The sequence below is a fragment of the Bombyx mandarina genome, chromosome 05 (genome assembly GCF_030267445.1).
Source record: "Bombyx mandarina strain Sakado chromosome 05, ASM3026744v2".
In the NCBI taxonomy this organism is placed as follows: domain Eukaryota; kingdom Metazoa; phylum Arthropoda; class Insecta; order Lepidoptera; family Bombycidae; genus Bombyx; species Bombyx mandarina.
The window spans coordinates 15,106,488-15,132,148 of NC_143212.1; the positions used below are offsets into that span (position 1 = coordinate 15,106,488).

At 44.1% G+C, this 25,661-nt stretch overlaps 3 protein-coding genes across 4 annotated transcripts in view; 1 reads left to right on the top strand and 2 right to left on the bottom strand.

Moving 5' to 3' along the window:
* The window catches only part of Rab6 (RAS oncogene family member Rab6), a 29,235-nt gene extending 18,011 nt beyond the window's left edge, over positions 1–11,224 (top strand). The window contains exons 5-6 of one of the 2 annotated variants that reach the window (XM_028174188.2): positions 315–381; positions 8,383–11,224. In XM_028174188.2, coding sequence (XP_028029989.1) covers positions 315–381; positions 8,383–8,453 — 138 coding nt within the window. In that variant the 3' untranslated portion in view covers positions 8,454–11,224. Of the gene's footprint in view, positions 1–314; positions 382–2,600; positions 7,050–8,382 lie in introns of those variants that run through there. The other variant, XM_028174189.2, reaches the window with a different exon arrangement.
* Positions 11,225–19,402: 8,178 nt separating this feature from the next.
* On the bottom strand, positions 19,403–21,237 carry LOC149503019 (uncharacterized). Its single transcript, XM_089727512.1, has 2 exons — positions 21,180–21,237; positions 19,403–21,108 (listed from the first exon to the last, which is right to left on the bottom strand). The coding sequence occupies exons 1-2, from the start codon at positions 21,235–21,237 to the stop codon at positions 19,403–19,405; spliced, it is 1,764 nt and encodes a 587-aa protein (XP_089583638.1).
* A 21-nt stretch (positions 21,238–21,258) lies between these two features.
* Positions 21,259–25,654, bottom strand: LOC149503020 (uncharacterized). Its single transcript, XM_089727895.1, has one exon. It carries the CDS (start codon positions 24,789–24,791, stop codon positions 21,396–21,398), a length of 3,396 nt encoding a protein of 1,131 aa, XP_089584021.1. The 5' UTR covers positions 24,792–25,654; the 3' UTR covers positions 21,259–21,395.
* Positions 25,655–25,661: the final 7 nt, after the last annotated feature.

Sequence of the window (25,661 nt, forward strand, 5' to 3'; positions counted from 1 at the left end):
TCTCGTCGAACCCGTCGCTTGCGACAAAGGGCTCGACGAATAAATTAATCCACAGACACAGCCCACTGAGTTTCTCGCCGGAACTTCTAAGTGGGTCGCGTTTCCGATCCGGTGGTAGATTCTGCGAAGCACTGCTCTTGCTAGGCTTGAGCCCGGTGAGCTCACTTATAGGGCGAAGCTAAAATAGCCTCTCATGGCTATCAGCATAGGTAGGAGAAAAAAAGTAACAACACCTCGCCGTCTCTCTCGCACGTCCCGTTTCAATACCCTCAAAAAGAGTATGGTTAATTTTAAAACTTTTTTAACTTTTTCAGTTATTCCGAAGAGTAGCTGCTGCCCTGCCTGGCATGGACTCTGCTGAAAACAAACCTCCCGAAGACAGTATCCTTTTTAAATATAACATTTACAATAATTCAGAATTAATAACAGGGTTGCAATACTTTCTGTACTCACCAACAAAATTAATGTTGACAACATAAGAACATCGGTTTTCCCCAAACGAAAAAAAAAAACAAATACCCCAATATTTCAATGTTTTGTTATACATTTGCTGTTGCACACATCGCATGCTAACATATTATTATCATACACACATAACAAGTAATAAAATCACGCTCCATATATAATAAACATTTAAAATACAACCCTAAATACGAGATATGAGAATCGCAAGGCTGTATGTGATATAAACATGAAATCGATTTTTCTATACAATAAGTTTTAACAGATAATCATTTTTTTTTATGATAAAAAAAAACTTTTTAAATATTGACAATTACCATTTCGTTTTTTAAATTGGTTCATTGATTGGCCGCGAGTGATATAACGATGATATAGTTTTTAAGATTGTCTCGATAAGATTATGTGTCGAATTATTTTGTTGGAAATCATTTTATTAGGATAGCTAACGGTAGGCAGCGGCTTGGCTCTGCCCCTGCCATTGCTGAAGTCCATGGGCGACGGTAACCACTCACCATCAGGTGGGCCGAATGCCCGTCTGCCTACACGGGCCATAAAAAAAAAAAAAATCGGTTAAATGTAGGCACCGCATGGAAGACTTCGGGAAGCCTAATTATTGTGTTCAAAGACAATAAATACTATATCAGTTATTGAATTTTAAATTCGATCTTGTTTTAGAAAAGTAAAAGCATCTATTTAACTATTAAAGTCATATTGGTAGTTTTAATTAACCCATCAAATTAAAGTATCCAAAAAATCCGTTATTTGTTCATGTGTAATTTTAACATTAAAATTTTCAAGTAAACTATGACACATTTTCCATGATTGCAAATTTAACGTCGCAATGGAATATTAGCTATAAAACGCCTTTTCACAAATATTATTGCTACAGTGAAGAAAAATGTATTTGTTTGTCCGTTCATCTCGTACATTCGTCGATTTCATCTGATTTAGTTGAGATGCACCGTTGTGGTATGGGTTTAATTAAAGCTTCTGACATATTGTCATCAGTGGGGATGGCGCTCGGTTCGTTTTGCAAAAATCACTGTATTTGACGTTTCCAAAATGTGACAGTTCGTTGCTGTCACTGAAGTGTCATCGAGTTAGGCCAAGGTGTAAATGACGTTTCTAATGTCACGCGACTTTATTCATTCGGTGTCATCGGACGTTTTTATCGAGTGATTTCATCGAGTTACGCTTACGTTTCGGTGGTGGTACATTAACAAGATCGTTGTAAGTAAATTTAACAATACTAATGTTATTTTAAAGCATAATCACTTTTTTTTTTTTGAAATTTCGGCCTTATTATAAAATTGCTGTGTATTTAGTAACAATGGCTTCAATATAGCTTATTTTTCTTAAATTATAAAGTATAGCCTTTTTTTTCTATTCGGATTTAGATAAATTTCTCTGTATCCAGATTCTATAGTAAGGGTGATGGTTTTAGTAATCAAAATATGTGTTTATAAGCGCTTTTTCCTTTTTTTGAATCGTTTTTTTTTTATTTTTCATGCCTGACTCCATCTTGAAATTGACCGTTTTAAATTTTTTGTGAAAAACAATTAGCCAAAATGGGTGTTGTATTAGCGGCATTACGAGTCCTCTTGACTAATTGTATGCGTTTGGCTTCGAAATCGTGACATTTTATTCAACAATATCAATTGTTGATCTTGCTTCGTCGATCCCTTTCCAAATTTTAGTTTTAGTTCTCTTTTATATCCTTGTTCTGTGCCTCTAAACGTTAAGCTGTAGATATACTTACACGAAGCTAATAAAAGCATATATACAGGGTGTGTCGGAATTGTTTTTAATGACGAAGGTAGGTTGAAGTGCTAAATGATTAATGAGATGTTTTATAGCGACACTAAAACAAACTCATTAGCGTCCTTCGTTTTTGAGTCAACAAAAAAAAAAAAAACGTCTGTGAGAATGTTCTCTCACACCCTGTATAAATATGAAATCTGACAGGGAAGGTACAATCGCACCAAAAAATCTTGCAAATGACGAAATAAACTATGTTTAACAAAATTAAAATTACTTTGAATTTAAATCGAACGAAAACAGACAAAGCCTGTACCTTTGCCAGTCGAATGATACATTTTTTTGTTCCGTTTATTTTCCTTAATGTGACTTGTGTTCAGTGCACGAGGTGATCTTGAGACAATCGCCCGGCGACAACAAGGAGCAGGACAGCAGTGTTTGTTAGACGCCGCCACCGAAGCTCGCCAGCGCTCACCGGCCGGCGACGGTGGCTGCAGGCTCACGCTGAACACTCAGACGATATATACATATATAAACGTAAGCTTTGACGGCTGTATTTCACCTGTCGATGGTCCACAAGCAAATTATCGAAATCCGATATCCAAGAGCGTTGTTTCGATTAATTAAATACAATAAATATGCTCTTTTACTGATTTATTTTGTTTACATATATGAGTCTTCTATTATCAAAGGTGGCAGCAATCTGTGCATTTGGACAAAAAAATGTTATTGATATGGCGATACAGATTGATTTGAATATAATCGTCTCCTTCAAAGAATACGGTTCAAAACCTGCATTAAATAAAGTATTAACTTAACCTGTTATTTATCTAAGATGTCGCTCAGAAGAGTTTTGTGACTGCCAATGGAATACAAAGTCAATAATTCGTTTTTCTGATTTACCAATAATTGTCCAAAGGTCACATTTTCAAAAGTCACTTTGATAATAGTCGACTCAATATAATACTTTATTTTATCTATTAATATAATTAAAATTATTTTCTAATAACAAAATTAAATTTAATTTTTTCGATAAAACTTGCTTCAGGATCGTCCTTGTCATTTGTATTTAGAGATCTCGCTGTGTTTATAACGATAATGCAAACTATTTTGATGTGTTTATAGAATACTTTATAATTATGTTCGGCTCTTACACAAATATCATAATCAAATCAATAAGTTTAGTAGTAGAAATAAATCAATTTAATTTGTGCAATATTTTTTTCTACTGTTACCATAACATTGGAACGTTTGACAACAATTGTTATCCTTGTGGAATGTGCTCTTGTAATCACCAGTAGTATTGGAAATATTCGATAGTTGTTGAGTGATGTTCGAAAGTTTTGAACCTTAAGCCTTAAGCAATAAGTACCACGTATGGTCGCTTCACCAAATGTCAATTGATTATATCATGTCATATTAATATCGTTAGTGCTACTAGTAAAAACACGCCTGTAATTTGTCTATGAAATTCGAATAGTTAATTCGTTGAAAAACCATTTTAACATTTCAGCTTAAACAATTAATTGTATGATTCGTTTCAAGACCAACAACTATACTGTCAATTTTTAAACTAAATAACACAATGAATAGTAATGATGAGAAAGTTGGCTGTTTTTTTTTCATTATCTAATAAGGTAACAGTGAATCAAAGAGATCTAGACATTCATATCTATGTCATCATGTATATGTCAAGTTTTGAATTTCATGCCAGACAGAGAAGGCACTATGGAATGAAGTGACGTCACTCCTTGTATACATACAAAAGTGGTTATACTACCTTTCATTTTTATTTTACCACGAATCTACGGTAGGCAGCGCTTGCCTTTGCCCCTGGCATTGCTGACATCCACGAGCGACGGTGACCACTTACCATCAGGTGGACCGTATGCTCGTCTGCCCACAAAGGCAATAAAAAGAAAAGAATTATATCGTTTATATCTTAGTACTTACTTCATGAGTCGGGAATGTCTTTATGTTGTTTTTAATTTATGAGACTTAATTAGGGTCTTCATTACATAAGCCAGATTGTTCGATGGTACAGATTTCAGATAAATGATGTCGGGTTTGATACAAAAGAAATATATAAATCCGATAAAAAAAGACCTTATCTTAAGTGTCTTAAAGTTGGCATCTGATTGATTAGAGTGAAATAAAAGTAGCAATAATATCAAACGCAGCCGACTTTCTGAACGAAATCGGTGCGTATGATACAGAGTTTCATTCATACATATGAGTTTATGTATTTTCTTAAAAATATGTCACTCACTTGACTGAAATAGGATCTTGAGCACTGCCCCGTGTGGCTTTGTATTGTGTGCTAAATTATACTTGTAAATACACTTGCGTAATTTATATGAAAATTCTTATGAACACTTATGAAATCTTATGAAAGTTTGCATAATTTTAAGTTTGCATAAGACTGAATTTGATTTCCTTATGCTGTTTCACGAAAACTTAATTTCGTTGCTAGATCCCATCCAATATTGAGCCGAACGTTTGAAATGTTTACAATTATTTTTTACGTTGATATGTGAAATTTGATTCGGTCGAGGTTTTCACGCGAAATATATAATATGTAAATCTTAATAAATTATTTATAGGCAATATTTAGTTTATATAGAAGAAGGGGGTAATCTATGCTTCGTTGAAATTTAAAACCACATTAAAAAATAAATAGCTTATATCGTGCATTTTGTTAAGTAACATTTTGTTGACATTCATACTGAATTTAGTCTTGTGCGTACGTAACTGCAACGTTTTTACCATAAAATCTAAATTTGTATAGCAGCTATTAGGATTCTGATTTTAGTTCATGAGAAAGAATACGTGAACATAAAAAAATGATATTATTAAAGTATCATACAAATACACAATCTTATTTCAATTTTATACAGAATATTTAAAGTGTTTTAAAATTATTCGGATTTGGGTGAACAGTTGTTCCAAAACTTCGGCCCTGGCTGGGATCTTTTGTGTCATTTCTCGATCTCCAAACACCACTAGCATAAGGTCTGTAATAGTGTTTGGAGATTAAATAATTTGGTTTTCATTAATTAGATTGGATAGGTTTGAATTTAATAATTACTTTGATTTGGTTCTCTTCAAGTTTTAAGTGCTACAAAAAGCTTAGTATTATCCATGTTTTGCGGTAGTTTCTAGCAAAAGCTTTCTGTTGAGAACTTCATTGGCCAACTTCAAAATAAGACAAAAGTTGTTACCTTCGTGGTTGAAATAATTGATTTCAAAAATGGAACCTTCTAGAAACTTCATAGATTTGAATTATGTTTTTGTACATTATGCAAGACTGAATTTATATACGAAATCATTATTCAGTTTGATTCCATCAGTTCTTGATACATACCATAATTTACATATATCTCTTGCGTGCGTGTAGCAATAATTTCGTTTGGCGTCTGACGGTCATTGTATAAATAGTATTATTTATTAATTTAGCGCTTAAGATCTTAATTATCTGTTTCTTTGTTCGTATTGAGAATTAATTACTTCTTTTTAATCTAAACGTCATTGTATAGCACCGATATTATAAATAGGTCATTCCATTTTATTATGAACTTTTTTTTTCTTTTGCTACTTTATTGTAAATTCCATCAAGTTATCTGTTTAAAATGCATACGGGTGTTTGATTGATTGGACACTAGTTCTGGAAAAGTAAGCGGCTCGTTGTGAGCATTTTGAGCATTTGGCAACTTCTCGAATTTTCTTTTGTATTTACGGTCGTTTGAATGAAATAAGAAAGCTGTTTGTCATTTAGACTTAATCAAAACTGGAACGAATGGAAGGATACAAAAGATTTTTCGTTTTAAATTATCTGCAAAGTATATGCTTCAGTATAAAGTATTTGAAGTACCGGATGTCGGAGACTTCACAGTGTGAGTTGGACCGTCATCTGTTTAGAGGAGTGAGGCCGTAATATCAAAGGGAAACAGTGGCTGCTTTACTTTTAAAATTGGATCGCATTGTGCTTTGTGCTTGCACCCTTAGAGCTAGATACTGGTGGTACTAATACGGTAGGTCCGAAGTACGATCTACTGGCAATTACGCAGAATTAATTGTGTATTTTTTTTTGTTTTATTAAATTACTATCGAAATTCGTGAATAGCAATTTCGTTAGTTAGAAATACGGCATTCGCCCTAGATCTCAAACCTCTAAGGCTCGATATTCACGAGCGTTGTATTTCCGGATGCTTTTAAATTCTAATTCGTATAATTTTAATTCAAACCCGCATGCATTTTTATGAAACAATTTTTTCACGTCTATTGCATTTGAGCATACATTATTAAGTAGGCTGACAAATTTGAATTTCCTTTATAATAACTTATAAATAAGTGATTTTCTTCTTAGCTATTTCTTATGATTCAAGCTTTAACTGGATTTGAAGCTTGAAACTGAAAGCACAGAATACAGTTCGCGGCGGTAAACCGCGCGTTACAAACCTTGAAAATGTTACGTCACTTGTGTGTTTGTGTGTGTATGAAAGACAGAGATAACAATACACACTAAAGCTACTAAGTTTTAGCTTTTTATGGTCCGAAGTGTATATCGCCGGGAACTGTAGTATGTACTTTTTAAATTTATATTCATGATTAATAATAAAAAGTTGTGCATCTAAAATTAGCTTAGAAAACGACAGATATTCTATATAATAAATAAATAAAAATATTCCTAATACATTTTACAGCTTTATGTAATGTTAAGTGCTATGTACGTGAAATTTGTAACTCGGCCTTTATTGATGTAATACTGAAAATAATAAACAATAATGCTTATTTGTAATCTTACAGTAAATTATTTTTATAAAAAAAAATACGTTTTTCATTTTTACCCGCATTTACATTCTAAGGCGTCATTTGGACATGATGATTGAGCTTTTGGGGTTTTGGTAGTCCTGTTGTTGTATCAAAACTCTAAATAGACACGACACCAGTAAGAGGTTCATCGTCATCCGTAAAGATACTGCGTAAGCGTGCGTGGTTTTATTCTAAGATTCGCCCATGACCCTATTCTTCGGTCGTCTCTTAAATTAATTTTAACCCTATAATTATTTATGAACAAGAACTATTATTTAAAAATGTTTTAAAATATTATTCGATTCGTTTTCATTATCGTCTTTATGCAAATATGTAATTTCGTTCCTTAACTAATCACGCTTAATCTACATAATAGATTCCTTTTGTTATTAGACAGAGGAATAAACGAATAACCAAAAAATCTTTGAGAATAGAATGCTTTTTACGCTTTAGAGCAGGGTAGGCAACGCCATGTCGCCCCCGATCGATTTGAATGCGCCCTCGCTGGACACAGCAAGTAGTCAGTTGAGTTTAGGATTGTGCATAGATTAGCAGTTTGCTAACCTTGAGCGTATTTTTTGTTAGTGTGTGATCGTATTTCGAATAGACCACGCGTAGACCATGCATTTAAAACTACCAAGTGATCCGAAATAATTATTTTCTTTCAATACCGAACAAAGCTTAATTACACATATAGATACATAATTGCTTAAGGACCGGGAACTCTAAATATCCGACCCCTGCTCTAGAGAATAAACATTTTGGAAATGCTAAATAGAGTCATCGTTTTCCTGTTATGAGGTAGACATGGGCTTTGTCGTTTTGACATTCGTGTTCATGAACGAAGTCACCGTCCGGGCGCAGCGGAATAGCCCCTTAGGCTACCAGAGAAGAGGTAGGAAAAAAAAAACGAAAGCGATCACTTATTATGGTTGTAGCCTGGTCATCTTTCTCGCCGAACCTGTCGCTTGCGACGAAGGGCTCGACTAGAAAATGAACTCTCAGACACAGCGGAGTTTCTCGCCGATCTTCTCAGTGAGTTGCGTTTCCGATCCGGTGGTAGATTCTGCGAAGCACGGTTCTTGCTAGGGTTCGTGTTAGCAACGTCATCAGGTTTGAGCTTCGTGAGCTCACCTACTAGTTAAGGCGACGCTGATATAGCCTCCCACGGCTATCAGCTTAAGTAGGAAAAAAAAGGTTGTAGGCTCTTCAGTCTTCGACGACAGCTTAAAAGCTACTGTGCATTCACATTCGCATAAATAATTTATAAATAATTTGTAAGTGTAATAGTGTTTAAACCGTTATAGCTCAAAGGTCGTTAAAAAACAATTTCCTTAGCCTTTTATACAGCTGTGGACTTGCAGACCCAATCTCCGATGTGTTCGGTACAGGAGGGGAACGAGAGCGGATGCGTGTGTTAAACACTGGCTGTGTTCAGCCCACCAACCAGCCCGGCGCACCCCTCGCACTGCTTTATATCCTTAACATCAGCGCACAACGTCTGTCAGCAAAATGGGTAGCAGAAAATTGGCACAGCGCGATAACGTGTGCCGCAACCTCAATCGAATCCGTTATCTCTGTATGTTTTATAAATAAATACTATTAATATTGTAAGTGAAAATATTTATCAGTGCTATTACGTGGTTATTTTTGGTTACTACGTGTATTAAACACTGATTATGTTACGTGTTTTAATGATTGACACATTGAAAATAATCGGTAGACATTATTAAAGGTTGCTTAAAAGGGTTTGTTTTTCATAAATCCAAATTTATTCACAAAATTAAAGTTTTTGACGTGATAACGTCTTATACTTCGATGGAGCCGGCTGCACGCATGAAAAAACATGACTCATGCGGCGTTACCTCGCTCTGAGGCGTTCCATTTAAGGCTTGAAATGCAAGTGAGAACGCGCAACGAGCGATAAAGAGGCACAATCGGCCTCCGCGTTAAACCTCGCCTCCGCGAATAAAAAAAAAAATATTGAAAAATGAAACCATTCCATCAGTATTTCTTATGACGTTGTCACGTCCAACTATCGTCGGTAAACCGACTTTACAGACAACCGATTTTGTTAAAGTTTTTATCTGGGCGTTGTGCGCGTAACGCTTTAGAAATATAATTATTTCGCAATGAAAGTGTAAGTTGTGATTAAAAGAGTAATTGAATACGTTTGTAAGATGAAATTAGTAAAGTCTAAATACCTACGAATTTTTGTTCTGTTTGGTAAATATCGATTGTATTGATAGTGGTAAGGAGTAAGAGTAAGGTGTCATAATTGTGGAAAGAATAGAAATAAACCCTTTTATCGATACTGAATCGATAGTACGCATCGATAAAGGTTGATTATAATAAAGAAATAAAGCGTGGCTGGGCATCACCGCTTGTTACTGTAGTGTCAAACAAAATCGATATATTGGTGAATCGTTTTAAGTATCGATAAAAATGTTTATCGAGTTTGTATCGGGTTTGGTCGTTTGAATGTGTGAATCAGTTGATGACGACAAGGACCATTGAGATCTCTGTCTCTTTATTTATCGTTACATTTTCATATCTAGAAACAAAAAAATAATTGATTCTGAATGCGAGTATCAGCTCCTGGACATATTATTATGTATTATAAGAATGCAAACAAATTTCGTATATCTGCTTTCGGTTGTTTAAGCCTTATAGAATTTACACAATTTTTCTTCAATCGATCGATTCAAATTTCCACAGCATTTCTATATCTTAAATAATTGAAAATAATTTAAATTTGTTTAGAGATTGTGAATATAAATGTACACAGACATCGATAAACATAAAGTCTTAACTTTTTGAAATAGGTATGCATTTATTTAGATCCGCACTGGCGGTAGATGCTTGAAATGTAATTTAAAATAAATTACTTGCCTGTTTAATCAAATGACCAGCAACTTAATAAGATCTAACTTACAAAAGTTGAAGCGTTAGATGATAATTATAGTTTCGAATATTTAATTTCTAAATAAACCATATTACATACGACTTTCACGTAGTTTTCAATGGGAATAAAAAATACAATGTTTTCCAACACCGAAATTATATTAGAGTAATTAGGGTGAAAATTATGACGAAACTGTTTTTTTTTCTCTTAGGCTGTTATAATCAGTGAGCAAATATTTCGCAGTTCTTCTAAATGTCCTTAAAGTATTTCTCGAAAATCGATTAGTTTTCAATCCGCTAAACACGAACTTCAACCAGCAAATTCTAAATTCCGGTGAAATTCAAAGGTTAACGTCATGTAATTTTTTTTTGAGAGCCTCGTTTACAATATTATTAAAGCTTTACTCTATGGTCACCTCGGATCATTCTTTATTCATTAAAATTTTTCTTAATTTTGAAACGATTGGATTTTGATTAGCTTATTTTAATTATTAAAAAAAAAGTGATAATTTCGCCATTTTGATTGCTTCATGGCTGCGATATGCAAGTTTGTAATTTAAAAGTTTATAAATAAAATTTTATTAGATATTCTATTATTATTGAACTTAAGGAAATATCGAAGGACCGACTTATAATGCTTACAGTCTATATTTTATAATTTGCTTTGTTAGTTACATTCGTAAGCATGTTTGAATTCTGAATTAACAAAAGCGTTTTACATTGAATAATGTAAGAGCCGTAAAATGTTGCATAATGTTATTGTTGTTTTTAAAGTTGCTTAAGTTAAAATGAATTTAAATATCAGTCATTTTGGTAACTAAAGTAATGGTAAAGTAAGCGATATACACACATACTGAAAAAGCCTAAATTAAATTATTACTAAATGCATATAGCTATTAACAATAAATGTGTGCATTTGCGTAGAATTACCTTCACAATGCTTTGATTAAGATTATCAACTGCAAATAAATAAATTCTTAGTTGATTCAATTTGAAGTTTGTATTGACGACTTTGTAACAATGGCGAAACGCACAACAAATTGACATTCGTTTGAGATTTTTAAATTTAATTTAGAATTAAATTGAAGAAAAAAAAAATACATAGTAATTCACGCAAAAAACATTTTTAATACCAATATACAGAATAAGCTTAGCTAGAATGACACGATGTGTTTTACCATTGTACGAATGAATGTCTTAATGTGATTCTAATAAGCTTTGGCGCGGTTTAGAAAAATAGTTTATAATTAAAAAAAACCCTCGAAATATAGCATGTTCTCATTATTAACTGTTGTTTTATTTTATACCCTTTAAGTTTGCTGTCGATAAAATTAACATATCGATTCTAAGGTACCGATGTAAGGCTGGAAGCCTAACGCATTTTTCTAATCTGGGTAATGTAGCAGATCTCTGTGGAGTGACAAACTGGCGGTAGATTCTAAGTACAGTTAAGTTTAGGAAAAATAGAGAAAAGTAGGTGGCGGCATTTACGTTGTAGACGTTTATGGGCTCCAGTAACTACTTGACACCATTGTGGTGGGCTGTGAGCTCGTCCACAAATCGAAGCATAAAAAAATAAAAATACTAATAATTTTAGAAGAATTGATAGCTTGAAGCGATCGTATATCGAAAAGATAAATCAGGCGGAGACTAAAAAGACTTTTATTGTCTCTGTGCAATGTTATATGTAGTCAGTAAGATTCTGAATAAATTTGTATTCATAGGTAAGTCGGAAAGCTTACGACTCATCACTAATATTTATTGTACGTATGTATTTTCTTTAATAATGTGTTGTTAATAGTACCCCGCAACACACCTGCTGCATCTTTATCTGTCCAGAATTTCTGTCAATTAAACGGTTGTCTGGAAGAGATCGCTTTTAGCGATAAGACCGCCTATTGTACAAACGTATCTGCTCGTCGACTGTTTTCTGATGTTAATTGTGTTTTGGTGTGCAATAAGTATGTTCTCTCTCTTTCTCTCTCTCTCTCATCTAATCGTAACCGCTAATGGAATTCCATATTACGAGAGAACGACCAACTCGGTGGTGCAGTAGCTAGCGCCTAGACTGTTACGTCGAGGGTCGTCGGTTCGATTACCACATCGGGCAAACATTCGTGTCATGAGAAGGTTTGTTTCCTCTTAATCCAGGTATTTATCTATACTAATATATAAATTTACAGTGGTTTTACGGATGTTCCATTATAACTACTGGACCATGCATCCGATTGACTTGAAACTTGGTATCCATGTATAAATACACATACTTAATGGCTAGGCTATATCTATATGAGTGTTGGACTCCCTACACCAGTTGCGGGGGCGTTAATGATGAGAATCTTTGTGTGGGTGAGAATAATAATGTTAATTTTAAAGGTCCAGCGAAGTGGACGGGTACAGCTAGTTATCTATATATCTGTTAGGACGTGCTTATTTAGAAACAGTTTAGCCTATACATGTCGGCGCGTGTTTTATAAACCATTAGTTTATGACTAATAAAGATGGCACGACAAACAATTTTTTTTTCCTACCTAAGCTGATAGCCTTTAGAGGCTATTTCAGCGTCACCGTGGCTAGTAGGTGAGCTCACGGGCTCAAACCTGATGACGTTGCTATATATATGATTGAAAGTTACTGGTGGCCCGATGGCCTTTCCAGTTTCACCAGGATAGGTGGGCGAGCAAACGCTCAGCCAAGAGGGGCGGGATTTGCTAACAACTGCCCGAGCGCCTCCGAAGGAGACCTAACAACTCAAGAGCAATTGTTTCGCGAATGATCTACTACCAGATCGGAATCGCGACCCGCTGAGAAGATCCGGCGAGAAACTCAGCGGGCTGATGCATGGGTTAGGTTGCACGTCGACCTCTTTGTCGAGTTCGACGAGTACGGTTACCGGGTCCCTAAGCCTGCCCTAGTATTAGAGCTGAAGGCATCTAATGCAAAGGTTATTGGATCTGATGGATCCGTAAGGACGTGTCTAGGGCGTCGACGGTGACTGGCTCCTGCATGATCAGGATTCGGGGAGTAGTCAGCGGCGGCAACGATAAGGCGATTATCATGACGCATAGGCTTATCGAAGTATCGTTCCGACGCTGACTTCATGTATTTCCGAATTGATTCGAGGCCCAGGTCGTCGTGTAGGTCAACGTTCCTCACGAACCACGGAGCCCCGACAGCTAACCTGCAAAAGCGGGATTGTAGGGATTGGAGGGTGTGTATGTGTGTGCGGGCCGCGTGAGCGAACACCACACTCGCGTAAGTCATGACGGGCCTTATGCAAGTTTTGTAAAGTGTCACCTTGTTCCGAAGGGACATTTTACTCCGCTTACAGATCATGGGGTAGAGTCTACCGAGAATAAACGCGGCACGGTCACGGACTGATTTTATATGCGGGCGGAATGTCATCGATGCATCCAGGGTAACGCCCAGGTACTTGACCTTCCTGGCCCAGGGTATGGGTTGTCTAAAGAGAGTAATCGGGGGTGTGAGATTCCTCCTCCTAATCCGGGAGGAAATCCGTGTGGAGCTTCCCCTCTGAAATAGCACCGCAGTTCTTTTCGCTGGGTTGATGTCTATGCGCCATTTTCGGAACCACTGTCCTAGGGCTAGGGCTGCGCTCTGAAGCTTCTTCGCGATTAGGGACTTATTTCTACTAGAATAGTAAACAGTCGTGTCGTCGGCAAATAAAGCTAAATGGGTCGGCGGCGACCGGGGAATATCGTTGACGAATAAGCTAAATAGGAGGGGTGAGAGGACAGAGCCTTGCGGACTCCAGCTGTGAGAGGTCGTGGGGAGGAGCGGGTTCCCTCGACTCGATATCGAAAAGAGCGGTTCGACAAGAAATCCCGTATGATGAGCACGAGACTATCCGGCACGCCCATGTTGAATAGTTTGAAAATCAAACCATTGTGCCAGACTTTGTCGAACGCTTTTGCGACGTCGAAGAAGAGAGCTCCCGTGTATAACGGTTTTGGTCGATTAAGCCCCACAAGAATGTGCTCCGTGAGGCGGTGCACCTGTTGAACGCATGAGTGATTTGTACGGAATCCGAATTGTTCATCGATGAGAATGCCCTTGGATGAGACGAAGTCTCTGAGGCGTTTGTAGAGCAGACGCTCATACAGTTTGCCTAGAGACATGAGGAGGCTAATCGGGCGGTAGCTCGTCGGATGGTTTTTTGGTTTACCGGGTTTATGTATGCCGATAACGTCCGCTTCTTTCCACACCGCGGGAAAGATACAGTTCGCTATAGCGGCATTGAAAATAGATGCCAACATCACGATGAGTTGGACGGGTAGAAGTTTAATAACGCGGTTAGATATACCGTCGGAACCGGGAGCCTTGCGAGGACGTAGGTCTTTGATCAAGTCTTTAACTTCTATCGGGGTGACGGGTGGTAACGCATCCGAGGGTGGCAAGGAGGCTCTGCGTTCTACCTCACTGTCTACTAATTCTACATGAACAGGGTCCACGGATTGAGTGCTGGGCGTGCACTGGGTTGCAATGTATCGGCCAGCAGCTCTGCTTTTTCGTCATCATCGAACGCCGCGAGTCGGCCTGAGGGGCCTACGAGGGGGGGCATAGTTACTACCGTATCCGATTTGAGAGTACGAGCTAAGCGGTAGTAAGACCTTTGGGAGGGCGCGAGTCCTTCTAAGAAATCAGACCATCTGGCATCTCGGACTTCGGCGATGCGAGACTTTACGTCGCGTTGTAGGGCACGCATTCGAATACGATTTTCCGCGGTAGGATACCTGTCGTAGGCGCGTATCGAGGCGTTCTTAGCTCTAAGGAGTTCCCTAATATCGTCGGACAATTTGAAGCGGTGAAGGAAGTCCTCCGCTACAACTTGTTTCGATGACCTATCTAATGTCGAGGTGATGTGTGACGTTAAGATGTCTATGGCTTCAGCGGTATCCTGAGGAGACGGGGTAGAGTCCGGATTAAACGGGAGCGACGGTGGATCAGATTCAGCCAGGCTGATGCCCAGCGTGTGCCAATCCACCACAGTCCTCGTGACGGGAACGGAATCGGGAGCGCGACCGAGCTTCATAACGACGGGACGGTGGTCTGAATCTAACTCTGAAACTACTTCGCTCGAGTGTAAGCGCAGAGTTACGTTTTTTAATAACGCTATGTCGAGTATATCCGGGCGATGCGCGATATTTAGCGGGTAGTGAGTCGGTGTTAGCGGAGCGACGATATCGAAGGCGAGATCATCGACTAACGCGTCAAGCCGCCTGCCATTCGGGGTTGTGGTGTGTAAGTTCCACCTGATGTGTTTACATTTAGGTCGCCCGCCAGAATGACAGAGCTCCCATACCGAGCAGCGCCTCGATATCACTGCTTAGAACGATCTTATCCGGTGGAAGATAAACGGACGCGATAACGATCGGCGCGTGTCCCGTCAGTGAGATTCGGCACACTGATGCTTCGATATTAGCGAGCGCGGGAGGATCGAGTGGGACGCAATGCAGGGCTCTTCTATAGTAAATGACGGTACCACCACCACGGGCAGAGAGCCTGTCGTTCCTGACCATGTTATAGTTCGCGATTTTAGGGTCACGGCGCGCGTAGGGTCTCCTGCACTAAAAAGATATCAATTTGATGGTCACGCAAAAGTCAGAAACCTGATCACGTTGATTTGCGAGACCGTAAGCGTTAAAAATCCTATCGTTACGGATAGGGCTTTATTCTACTTATATACGCCATTGATTACCGGCGGAGTGAGGGGAGGACGTACGTATTTAATGACGCGTATACGTCGGCGTATTCCTGCACAACGGCGATAAAGTGTTGTGCAGTGGAGGCAGCGCGAATGGCGTCGCCCAAAGCGTTAACGCGCTCAAAGTTGATCGACTGAAAAAGTCGATCGCTAAAGCGAGATTTTCGGACGCGGTCGGAGGGCAAGTCGCGGGAGAGGGACGAGTCGCGGGGCGGGACGAATCGCGGAGGAGGGAGTTGTAGCCGTGTTCGTGTACGGCAGCGGTTTCGCCCAGGCCGAGACACTGGGCACCGCCGGCGGAACGAACGCTGGCTTAGCCTGCGACGCAGAGGGTGCCGAGGCTTTGATATCTGGGCCGGAAGCTCGGAGGCGGTTTTGGCGGGCGACGCGGCGATTTATTTTCAGGGCTCGGGGGCATCCGCGGTAATTTGCGGGGTGACCCTGTGTTCGACACAGGACGCAGCTAGGCGGTTCCGTCGCGGTTTTTGATCGCGAGTGCATAGGGCCGTGGCGTGATCGCCTAAACATTTGACGCATCGGGGGCGTGCGTGACAGTTACGGGAAGAGTGCCCGTACAATTGACAGTTATGGCACTGGCTAGGAGTGCCTTTTTATGGGGGGCTTCGACAGCGATACCAGAGAGCCTACAGACGGTCTGTGTGTTAAAGATTTTCTTACCTCGGGGTAGGCTGGAGAGCGACTAGAACCATATTATATGGCTCCCTACCGCGACCGGTGTGCATACGGTGCACAGAATTCACTGGTAGGCCTGTTCTAACAGATCGGCCTTGACGAGCTCTAAATCTATCTCTTTAGGGATTCCGCGTATTACAACGCGGAGTTCGCGCTCCTCCTGAAGCGTATAAGTGTGGAAGCTTATACGCTCCTTACGGAGGTAAGAGGTGAGGGCCTATGGTCATCAGATGAATGCACCTTTATTTGGATGCCGTTCGCGAGGTTACGGGCATTCGTGAAATTGATATTTTTGGCCTTAAGGGCCAGGGAAACTCGATCCCAAGCTGCTTCTCTTGAAGGATTACCGGAGGAGGGACTGGGTTTTATTTGTGCCACCGGACGCGGCGACGGACTGGCACGGGCTGGAGGCGCACGGGAGTCTGGGGGCGGGGGCGCGACGCGTTCGCGGCTTTGCTAATTTTAGCGGCCGCGGGAGCTCGAGACTCCGCGGCACGCTTCTTACCCTTTTGTACCAGGGTAAATCCATCCGTCGATGAGGCGGGGCGAGGTCGACCTCCATCTCCGAGTCAGAGTCGGAGGACGAGGAGGCGGGCGCAGGTGACCTACGAGCAGGTGTTTTGGAGGGCGCGACGGAGGCTGCAGATGAACGCACAGCTGGAACGGTGGCCACGGCGGACGACGCAGCAGTTTTACTCGCCAGTATAGGCGACGCGGGAACGGCAGGCACGACGGAGGCTGCGGTGCTCGATGCAGAAGCTTTGCACGCAGGTACAGGCGACGCAGGAGCAGCGAGGTCGGCAGAGTCCACGAGAGGGCTTGCTGTGTGGTCGGCCTTGAAGGCCAGAAACTCGGAAGTGAGCTTTCGGTAGCGAAGCCGGAGAAATTCCGCGAATACAGCATCCATTATGGATACGTGCCCAGGTGGGGCTGCCCGGGACTTTGAATACACTCGCCTTGCGGCGAGGCCCCAACTTCTCGGAACTGAGCGGTTCTATTGAACACAGGTGGCGATGCGGCGTGATTACTACAGGACAAAGAAAAAACACAACAAAACAGGAATAACAAAAAGAAACAAAACAAATAAACACTTCCTGGAAAACGGTTTGTCGGCAGATGTACCACGAACACAGAAATAACAAAAAGAAACAAAACAAATAAAACTTCCAGAAAAAACACTTGGTCGGCAGATGTACCACGAACACAGGCCGCGCGAACAATGGCCGGGCTAACAAAAGCCGGGCGAACAAAGGCCGGGCGATCGAGTGGTCGATGGGCACGTCCGCACGTGACGGGTGCCTCTATCGGAATGAAAACTCGAGCTCAGAAGCGAGCGAGTCGCCGTATCAGACGGAACGCTGCTGCGTAATATACGCTCTGAGTTAACATTTCTGGTTTTATTGACTTACGAAGACCGCCCGCTTACCATGTCGCTACCCGGAAGTAGAAATACTCCAACATACATATATGTTATAATTTTAAATAAACATTATATTTTGACAGCGTAACTAAAGACTCGCGACATACTAGTTCACTCACTACTCACTGCTCACTGAACTTCACCTTATTAACAATATCTATATATTTAAACACATATAAGTATGATTATCAGGCTCAGGTACCCATAACACAGAATACAAAATTGGGGCCAGATGATCATGCGTGATTTGTTCCCAGTGATGATGACATGGCTCACCCATTGTTAGGACTCACTCCACCCCGAGATAAGGGATCCAAATTTTGACTGTATAATAATTCTTCCATCCTTCAAACAGGAAAGAATGTCTACTTCGTGATGTAAGGTTAAAATTTCATTGTTCCGATTGTCGTAACTACCCTAAAATCAGAGTGTACTCGTATAACTGAGGTCGTCAGCGCAAAAGTGGCCTAACCCAGAATTTTCATAATGCTTATGCTTATAATTATGTATATTGCAGTTTATTTAAAATATAATAAATTTTGATGCAAAACCGGCCTATTCATAGCTTCACCCATAGATAACAGATGGCTTTGTAAACATTATTTTTGCGCGTATTGTTTTTTTGCCTACTCAAATTCAAATTCACGAAAACTTAAACCTCATTAATAACTATGGTAAGCTTAGGACACTTTTGCGCTGACGGCCTCAATTGCGTCAGGGCATGAAAAGGCCGGTCGTAAGCGTGGCTACTCCAATAGGGAATTGTTTTATTTAACTAAAAAAAAATGAACAATATAACTAAAACCTATTTTCAGAGATATAATAGTATTCCGGACGGCCACCGCTCAGGTTTCGGCCACCACGTGTGATTTTTAGACTTCTTACTCGTTGAGACGTGGTGGCTCGAGTATTGCCGCAGTGGCTGTCGCGGAACGGGTGCTGGGATTGGTTCGAGGAAAATAACGAAGGCTTCAAGTATGGCGTTCACACGGTCCTCGTGGCTTGACCGGCGCAGGGCGTAGGAGCGAGTCTTTTCTTGTTCGGTTGGCGCTCTCCTCTTCTTCCGGAGAGGTCTTGACTCGTCGGCTCGCTGTCTCGAACTGAATTTGCAGCGAGGTAGGCCCTCTATTTATGGTCGCCCACACGCACTCGGCCAGCGCTATTATGAGTCCGAGCACGGTGGGCGTCTATTGTTCTCTCGGCCGCCTCGCTCGCCTATTGTTTTGCCTAGTCGCTCTATTAGTTGCCCGTATTGTGACTCGCTCCTGCGTTCCCACGCCAAATTAAAGACCACGAGGGCCAATCTTTATTTTCAAACAAATATTTACAAATTTACTTATATCTATTTTCCTATTTTTAACTATCTCTATTCACATTTATTATTTCACAACATATCCGTTTATTTGGATGTCTATTTATTTTCGCTGTTCTTGGCGAACATATCTCTATTTAACTATTTACGGACATTTCCCTATTATAACTATTTATTCTTCAACTTATTTTAACATACTATTCATTTATTTGTTACGGACATTTTTCTATTATTTTACAGCCAACCTATAACTATATTTTCTATCTACTTTTAAAACTATCTATGTCCGTCGTGAACAATATCTATTTAACTGCATTTATTTATGTCCGTCGCGAACATCCTCCCGCCGTGCAGCGTCGTTCACGTCGCTGCATCCTCCTTGGTGAGCGGCGGTCATCGTGGGCAGCACGATAATCTTCTTCGCCGGGCGTCGCAGGATACCGCCGGCGGTGCGCACGTCGACCACTCGAGTGATGCCGTCGGCCCCCGGGTAAACCTCCTGGATGATCCCACGTGGCCAGGTGTTCCGTGGGAGCGTTCCGTCTGCTATTATCACGACGTCGCCTATCTTCAGAGCGGGCCCGCGGCTGTGGGGCTCCCGCCGGTTCTGCAGGTCGGGCAGGTACTCCCGGAGCCAGCGACTCCAGAACACATCTGCCAGACGTTGAGCTGCGCGCCAGTGTGCGCGCCCTATGAGGTCGGCGTCGTCAAACTTGCCCGGCACGGGGACTCGCGCCGGGCCTCCCAACAGGAAGTGGTTCGGTGTCAGAGGGTCGGGATCGTCGGGGCTCACCGATACGTGAGTGAGAGGTCGGCTGTTCACGGTGAATTCTGCTTCAGCTAGCAGAGTATGAAATGTTTCGGGCGTCGGGTGCCTCGGCTGTTCCGTGGCCGAGAGCGCGGCCTTTACCGCTCGCACCATTCTCTCCCAGGCGCCGCCCATGAAAGGCGCGCCCGGTGGGATGAAGCGCCATTGTATAAGCCTTAAGCTTGCTTCATGCTCAGTCGCCTTGTCCATAGCTTGGCGCAGCTCCTTGTCGGCACCTCGTAAGTTGGTGCCGTTGTCGCTCCATATTTCCGTCGGGGCTCCCCGGCGCGCGATCATGCGTCGGAGTGCCATCACCGCTGAGTCCGTGCTGAGGCTCGCTGCCGGTTCTAAATGTACCGCACGCGTAGTGAGACATGTGAAGATGGCCACGTAGTGCTTCTGGGTGCTTCTGCCGGTGGTAACTTGATAGGGCCCGAAGTAATCGAGGCCCACGTATGTAAATGGTCGCCGATGGTGTGCCAGTCTGCTCGGTGGGTGGTCGCCTGTGGCTGGACGCGGTGGTGTGTCCTTGCGGATACGACACGGAAGACAGTTGTGGATTACGCTCCGTGTCACTGGGCGTAGGCGTAAGACCCAGTACGACTGTCGGCACTCGGCGATCGTAGCTTCGGTTCCGGCGTGGTGCATCTTTCTATGGATGAAGTCTATCATCAGTCTCGTTTCGCGTCGGGATCCATCTAGCACGAGAGGCGAGGTGATGACGTCAGCTCCCTCAATATTGCCGATGCGTCCGTTTATTCTCAATATCCCGTCCGTGTAAGTTACGGACAAGTTTCGCAGTCGGCTCGCTGGGGATACTTGTTTCCCTCGTTGGAGCGTCAAAATCTCTTCCTCGAAGGCCGCCCGCTGGCTCTGTTGCCAAATGAGCGTCTCGGCGCGTCGAAGCGTGTCGGCGTCTAAAGTCTTCCATTGAATGACTGCTTGCTCTGGCGTCCGCGGTGTGTTCAGCGGGGTCTTCGAAGTCGTCTTCTTTCTATTCTTCTCCCACGTCGGATCCGAACGCGGGTTCCGTCTGGTCCTCTTGTAATGAGTGCGCTCGCGACTTCTGCGGCATAGGTCGACGAATTGCAGTATTCGCCCCGTTGCACGCAGGTACTTTTCCCATTTCGAAAAGCGTCTTGGGTCCGGGATCGCTTCGCTGAGGCTCTCTCTGCTCACGGCGAGCGTTGCGCACTTCTCTTCGCCCGTCTCTTCTGCCCTTTTTGCAGTCCGTTGTACGGGCCAATCATCCGGATGCCGTCTCAGGTATTCCGGGCCTATGAACCAGCGGTGGTTTCCTTCAAAGCCGACGGGTAGTTCTCTAGTGGCGTCGTCGGCGACATTTTCCTTCGTGGCGACCCAGCGCCATTCCTCCACAGTGCTGTTCTCTTCTATCGCTGCAATGCGGTGAGCGACGAACGGTCGATACGACCTCGACCCCGTTCGTAGCCAGGTCAATACGGTGGCGCTGTCTGTCCAGAACACTCTCGCGTCTGGTTTTCTATAATGTTTTTCCGTGACGGCCGCGGCCATGCGGCTGCTCATCACGGCGGCTTGTAGCTCGAGACGCAGTATCGATGTCGGCTTTACGGTTGCGACTCGGGCTTTGGCTAGGGAGGTCCTCATCTCCCTGTCGGGCGTCTCCACGCGCCAGTACAACGCGGCGTCGTGGGCGTACTTGCTCGTGTCCACGTACGTGTGGAGCTTGAGGTCGGCGGCGTCCGGGTACTGCAGTCGGTTCTTCACGCAAATGGCGGTTGCAGGTGAGCTTGTCGTGCCGAAGATGATGGACCTCATCCGGTATTCTATAGGCTCTTGTGAAGGGTCCTCCCTCCACAAGTACCGGAGCGCGTTGCGGTCCTCGCTTCGGACGTCTATCTGTAATAACATCTCCGCGATGTCCGTGGAGACGGCGACGGCGTGCTGCCTGAAGCACATCATCGCTCCGGGCAGCGACCGCAGCAGGTCCGGGTCGGTGAGCAGGGAGTTGTTTGGGCTTCTTCCCTCTAGTTTTCGCAGCGGCGTCGTGCACGATGCGAGGCTTCTTCTGCTTCGTCGGATGTGTTACGCCGAAGTGCGGCAAGTACCGGGTTCGCTTCTTCGTACCCGTCGACGGAGTTACTTCGGCGTATCCTTTCGCTACCAGTGCATCCATTTGTTGCTTGTAGCGCTCTTTCAAATTTGGATCCTTCTCCAGTTTCTTCTCTACGGACGTCAGGCGATTCAGCGCGGCTTCGAAATTGTTGGGCATCTTCAGGCCCTCCTCACGCCACAGCAGTGCGGTCTCGTAGCGGCCGTCGGGTTGCTGTTGAGTGGTCTCTCGCAGGATCTTCAGCGCGCGCTCGTCTGGGTCATTCTTCGGTGTCTTGGCGGCGACGGTGAGTCCCTCGATCGCGAAGTAGTGCCTGAGGGCTTCGTCCATGTTCGCGTCGGCCGTCGTCGCGTGTGCCACGAAGTTGACGCGCTGTCTCTTGCTTCCCGGGTGTGCTCCGTGCACGACCCACCCGAGCGGAGTACGAGACGCCACTGGTTGATCGCGTCGTCCCGTCCGCATCTCCTCCGTCACCAGCAGGTGCCAGTTGTCTTGGCCGATCAGGATCTTCGGCGAGGCGTAGCTCGTTTTGAAGTGATGGCGGAGGTCGGTGAGGTGATGGCACGACGCGAGGACTTCGATGTTCAGTCGCTGTGGTGTTAATTTTAAGCCGTTGACTGTCCGTAGGTTCAGGTCTTGCGGTTCCCCCGTGCGTCCGCATAGCTTCAGCGGGACGCGTCGTGAGCGTGTTGCGTCTATCTTATTGTCGCCGATGGCAGTGATGAAGAGGGGTTCGATCGGTCCTTTGGCGCCCACTCGTCTCGCGAAGTCTTCGTCAATCAGCGAGATCGTTGACCCGTCGTCCAGCAGGGCCCATGTATCTGCTTCTCCCGCCGGTCCGATAACAGTAATTGGCGCCATCTTTAGGTAGGCTGTCGCACTCCTTGCGGCCCACGTCGAAGTGACCGCCTCTTCTTTTTCCTTCGGTTTCTGCCATGCTGGCTTCTTATGCAACAGCTCGTGGTGCGTGCGTTCACAGCTGTCGACGCCGCACTTCTTCTTTTTACACGCGTGTCCCCGGGACCGGAACCGTAGGCACCGGAAACACAAATTTTCGCGCTTCGCCGTATCCCAGCGCTCGCTGACGGCTGCTCTCTTGAATTCGGGACAATCTTGTGGGATGTGCCCCGGCTTCTGACATGCTGCGCATTTCCTCTCTTCCTTTGCTTGCGTGGTGTGCGTCCTCTGAGGCGTATTCACCATCTTCCGCCGACCGCTGGTGTTCTCCACTCTCGTCTCTGGCTCCGGCTGTGCGTATGGGCTGCACAGGTCCGCCTCGCGTTGCAGGAAGCGCGACAGCTTGACGAGGTCCGGTTCTCCCGCCGGTTGAGTCGCTGAGAATTCGAACCAGCGGTGGCGTAGAGTGGACGGCAGCTTCTCTGATGTGATGTTGGTGAGCTCCGGGTTGTACATATAATGTACGCGGTCGAGGGCCCTCAGAGCGGCGACGACGTTGTTCACCTTATTCGCGAATACGCAGATGTCCCTCGGTGTGTCCGTGCAGCGTGGCAGCGCGCGCAGTCGTTCCAGCTCCGTTGCGGCGATTGCTTCTGGACGTCCGAAGCGTGATTCTAGAGTCCGCATGATCTCGGCGGGCTCGGTGTAATGCAGCAACAAGTTTTCGACCGCTTCTCTTGCTCTTCCTCTTAACGTACGCCGAAGTCTCGCAGTGTTCTCTGCGGCGCTGAAGCTGTCCGCTGATTCGGCGTAGGCGACCTTGAAGGAGAGCCATTCTTGGTGCGATCCACTGTACACTGGAAGCTCCCCGTAGTACCGATGCGATGGTCCGGGCCTGGCTTGGCGGGCGGCCGTCGCGATGGCAGCTGCTAGTTCGGCGATGTCGCTCTTCCGTGCGACAGGTACGGCAATCGGTGCCGCGGCAGGGGCCGGTAGCTTCAGCTGTTCTATTGGTGCGGGAAGTTCCAGTTGCGGTTGCTCGATGGTGGCTGGTGATCCGTGTGTTGGCTGCATTACTCTTTCTTCGACTCCCTGTAGCGCGATCGATCGTTGTTGACTGAGCCATGTATCGATGCGCTGTGATTGCTCGTTCTCGTCCTCCGTGAGTGTTGTGCGCGCATCTTCCTCCTCTTCAACGAGCGCTTCGGCTTCTAATGTTGAGATGCGGGCGGCGGCGAGCTCTGCTTGGAGTCGGGCTTGTTCTTCCTTGGCGCGGAGATGCTCTTCTTTGAGGCGCGCCATAAGCAACAGCCGTTGTGACTGTTGACTCGACTTTCTCGAAGATCCTCGTACTGGTGGCGCCATCCCGTCGCGGAGTGTGGAGCCTTCTTCTGTCGTCGAGATTTTGGCAGCGGCGTCCGTGATGTGGGACCCGTGTACAATTGGATTGGCCGTGAGCGCTGACTCTTTTCTGTTCTGGCTCGCGGATACGACGCTCTCCGTTGCTGCGTCGCCTGAAGTTGTTGCCGGTGTCGCGGTGCTGGGAGGTCTGACCACTCGACGACAGACCCCGCTGTTCGGTCCCGTTGGCGACGCCGGCGAGTATTGCGTAGGCAATATTTGGCGGGAGGGGGGCATCGCTTGTGAGCCCCGCGGCACTCCCGGACACTTTTCCACTTGGGAGGAGGGTGCCGCCATCGGTGGCGGTCCCTGCGTCACTCCCGAACGCGGCGCGGTTGACTGGGAGGAGGTTGCCGCCAACGGTGGCGGTCCCTGCGTCACTCCCGAACGCGGCGCGGCCGTCACAGCTCGTTGCTGTGCGTCTTGCGATGTTGAGCCCGAGACAGCTTCGTTGCCGGGCCGGTCAAGGCGCGACGACCTCATCTTCTCGGACCGTGTGAGCACCATTTCTTCAATCTTCAAATTTCGATCTTCAATTTTCTTCGATCTTCCTCAAATGAATCCGGCTCTCGAAGGACCAATATTCCGGACGGCCACCGCTCAGGTTTCGGCCACCACGTGTGATTTTTAGACTTCTTACTCGTTGAAACGTGGTGGCTCGAGTATTGCCGCAGTGGCTGTCGCGGAACGGGTGCTGGGATTGGTTCGAGGAAAATAACGAAGGCTTCAAGTATGGCGTTCACACGGTCCTCGTGGCTTGACCGGCGCGGGGCGTAGGAGCGAGTCTTTTCTTGTTCGGTTGGCGCTCTCCTCTTCTTCCGGAGAGGTCTTGACTCGTCGGCTCGCTGTCTCGAACTGAATTTGCAGCGAGGTAGGCCCTCTATTTATGGTCGCCCACACGCACTCGGCCAGCGCTATTATGAGTCCGAGCACGGTGGGCGTCTATTGTTCTCTCGGCCGCCTCGCTCGCCTATTGTTTTGCCTAGTCGCTCTATTAGTTGCCCGTATTGTGACTCGCTCCTGCGTTCCCACGCCAAATTAAAGACCACGAGGGCCAATCTTTATTTTCAAACAAATATTTACAAATTTACTTATATCTATTTTCCTATTTTTAACTATCTCTATTCACATTTATTATTTCACAACATATCCGTTTATTTGGATGTCTATTTATTTTCGCTGTTCTTGGCGAACATATCTCTATTTAACTATTTACGGACATTTCCCTATTATAACTATTTATTCTTCAACTTATTTTAACATACTATTCATTTATTTGTTACGGACATTTTTCTATTATTTTACAGCCAACCTATAACTATATTTTCTATCTACTTTTAAAACTATCTATGTCCGTCGTGAACAATATCTATTTAA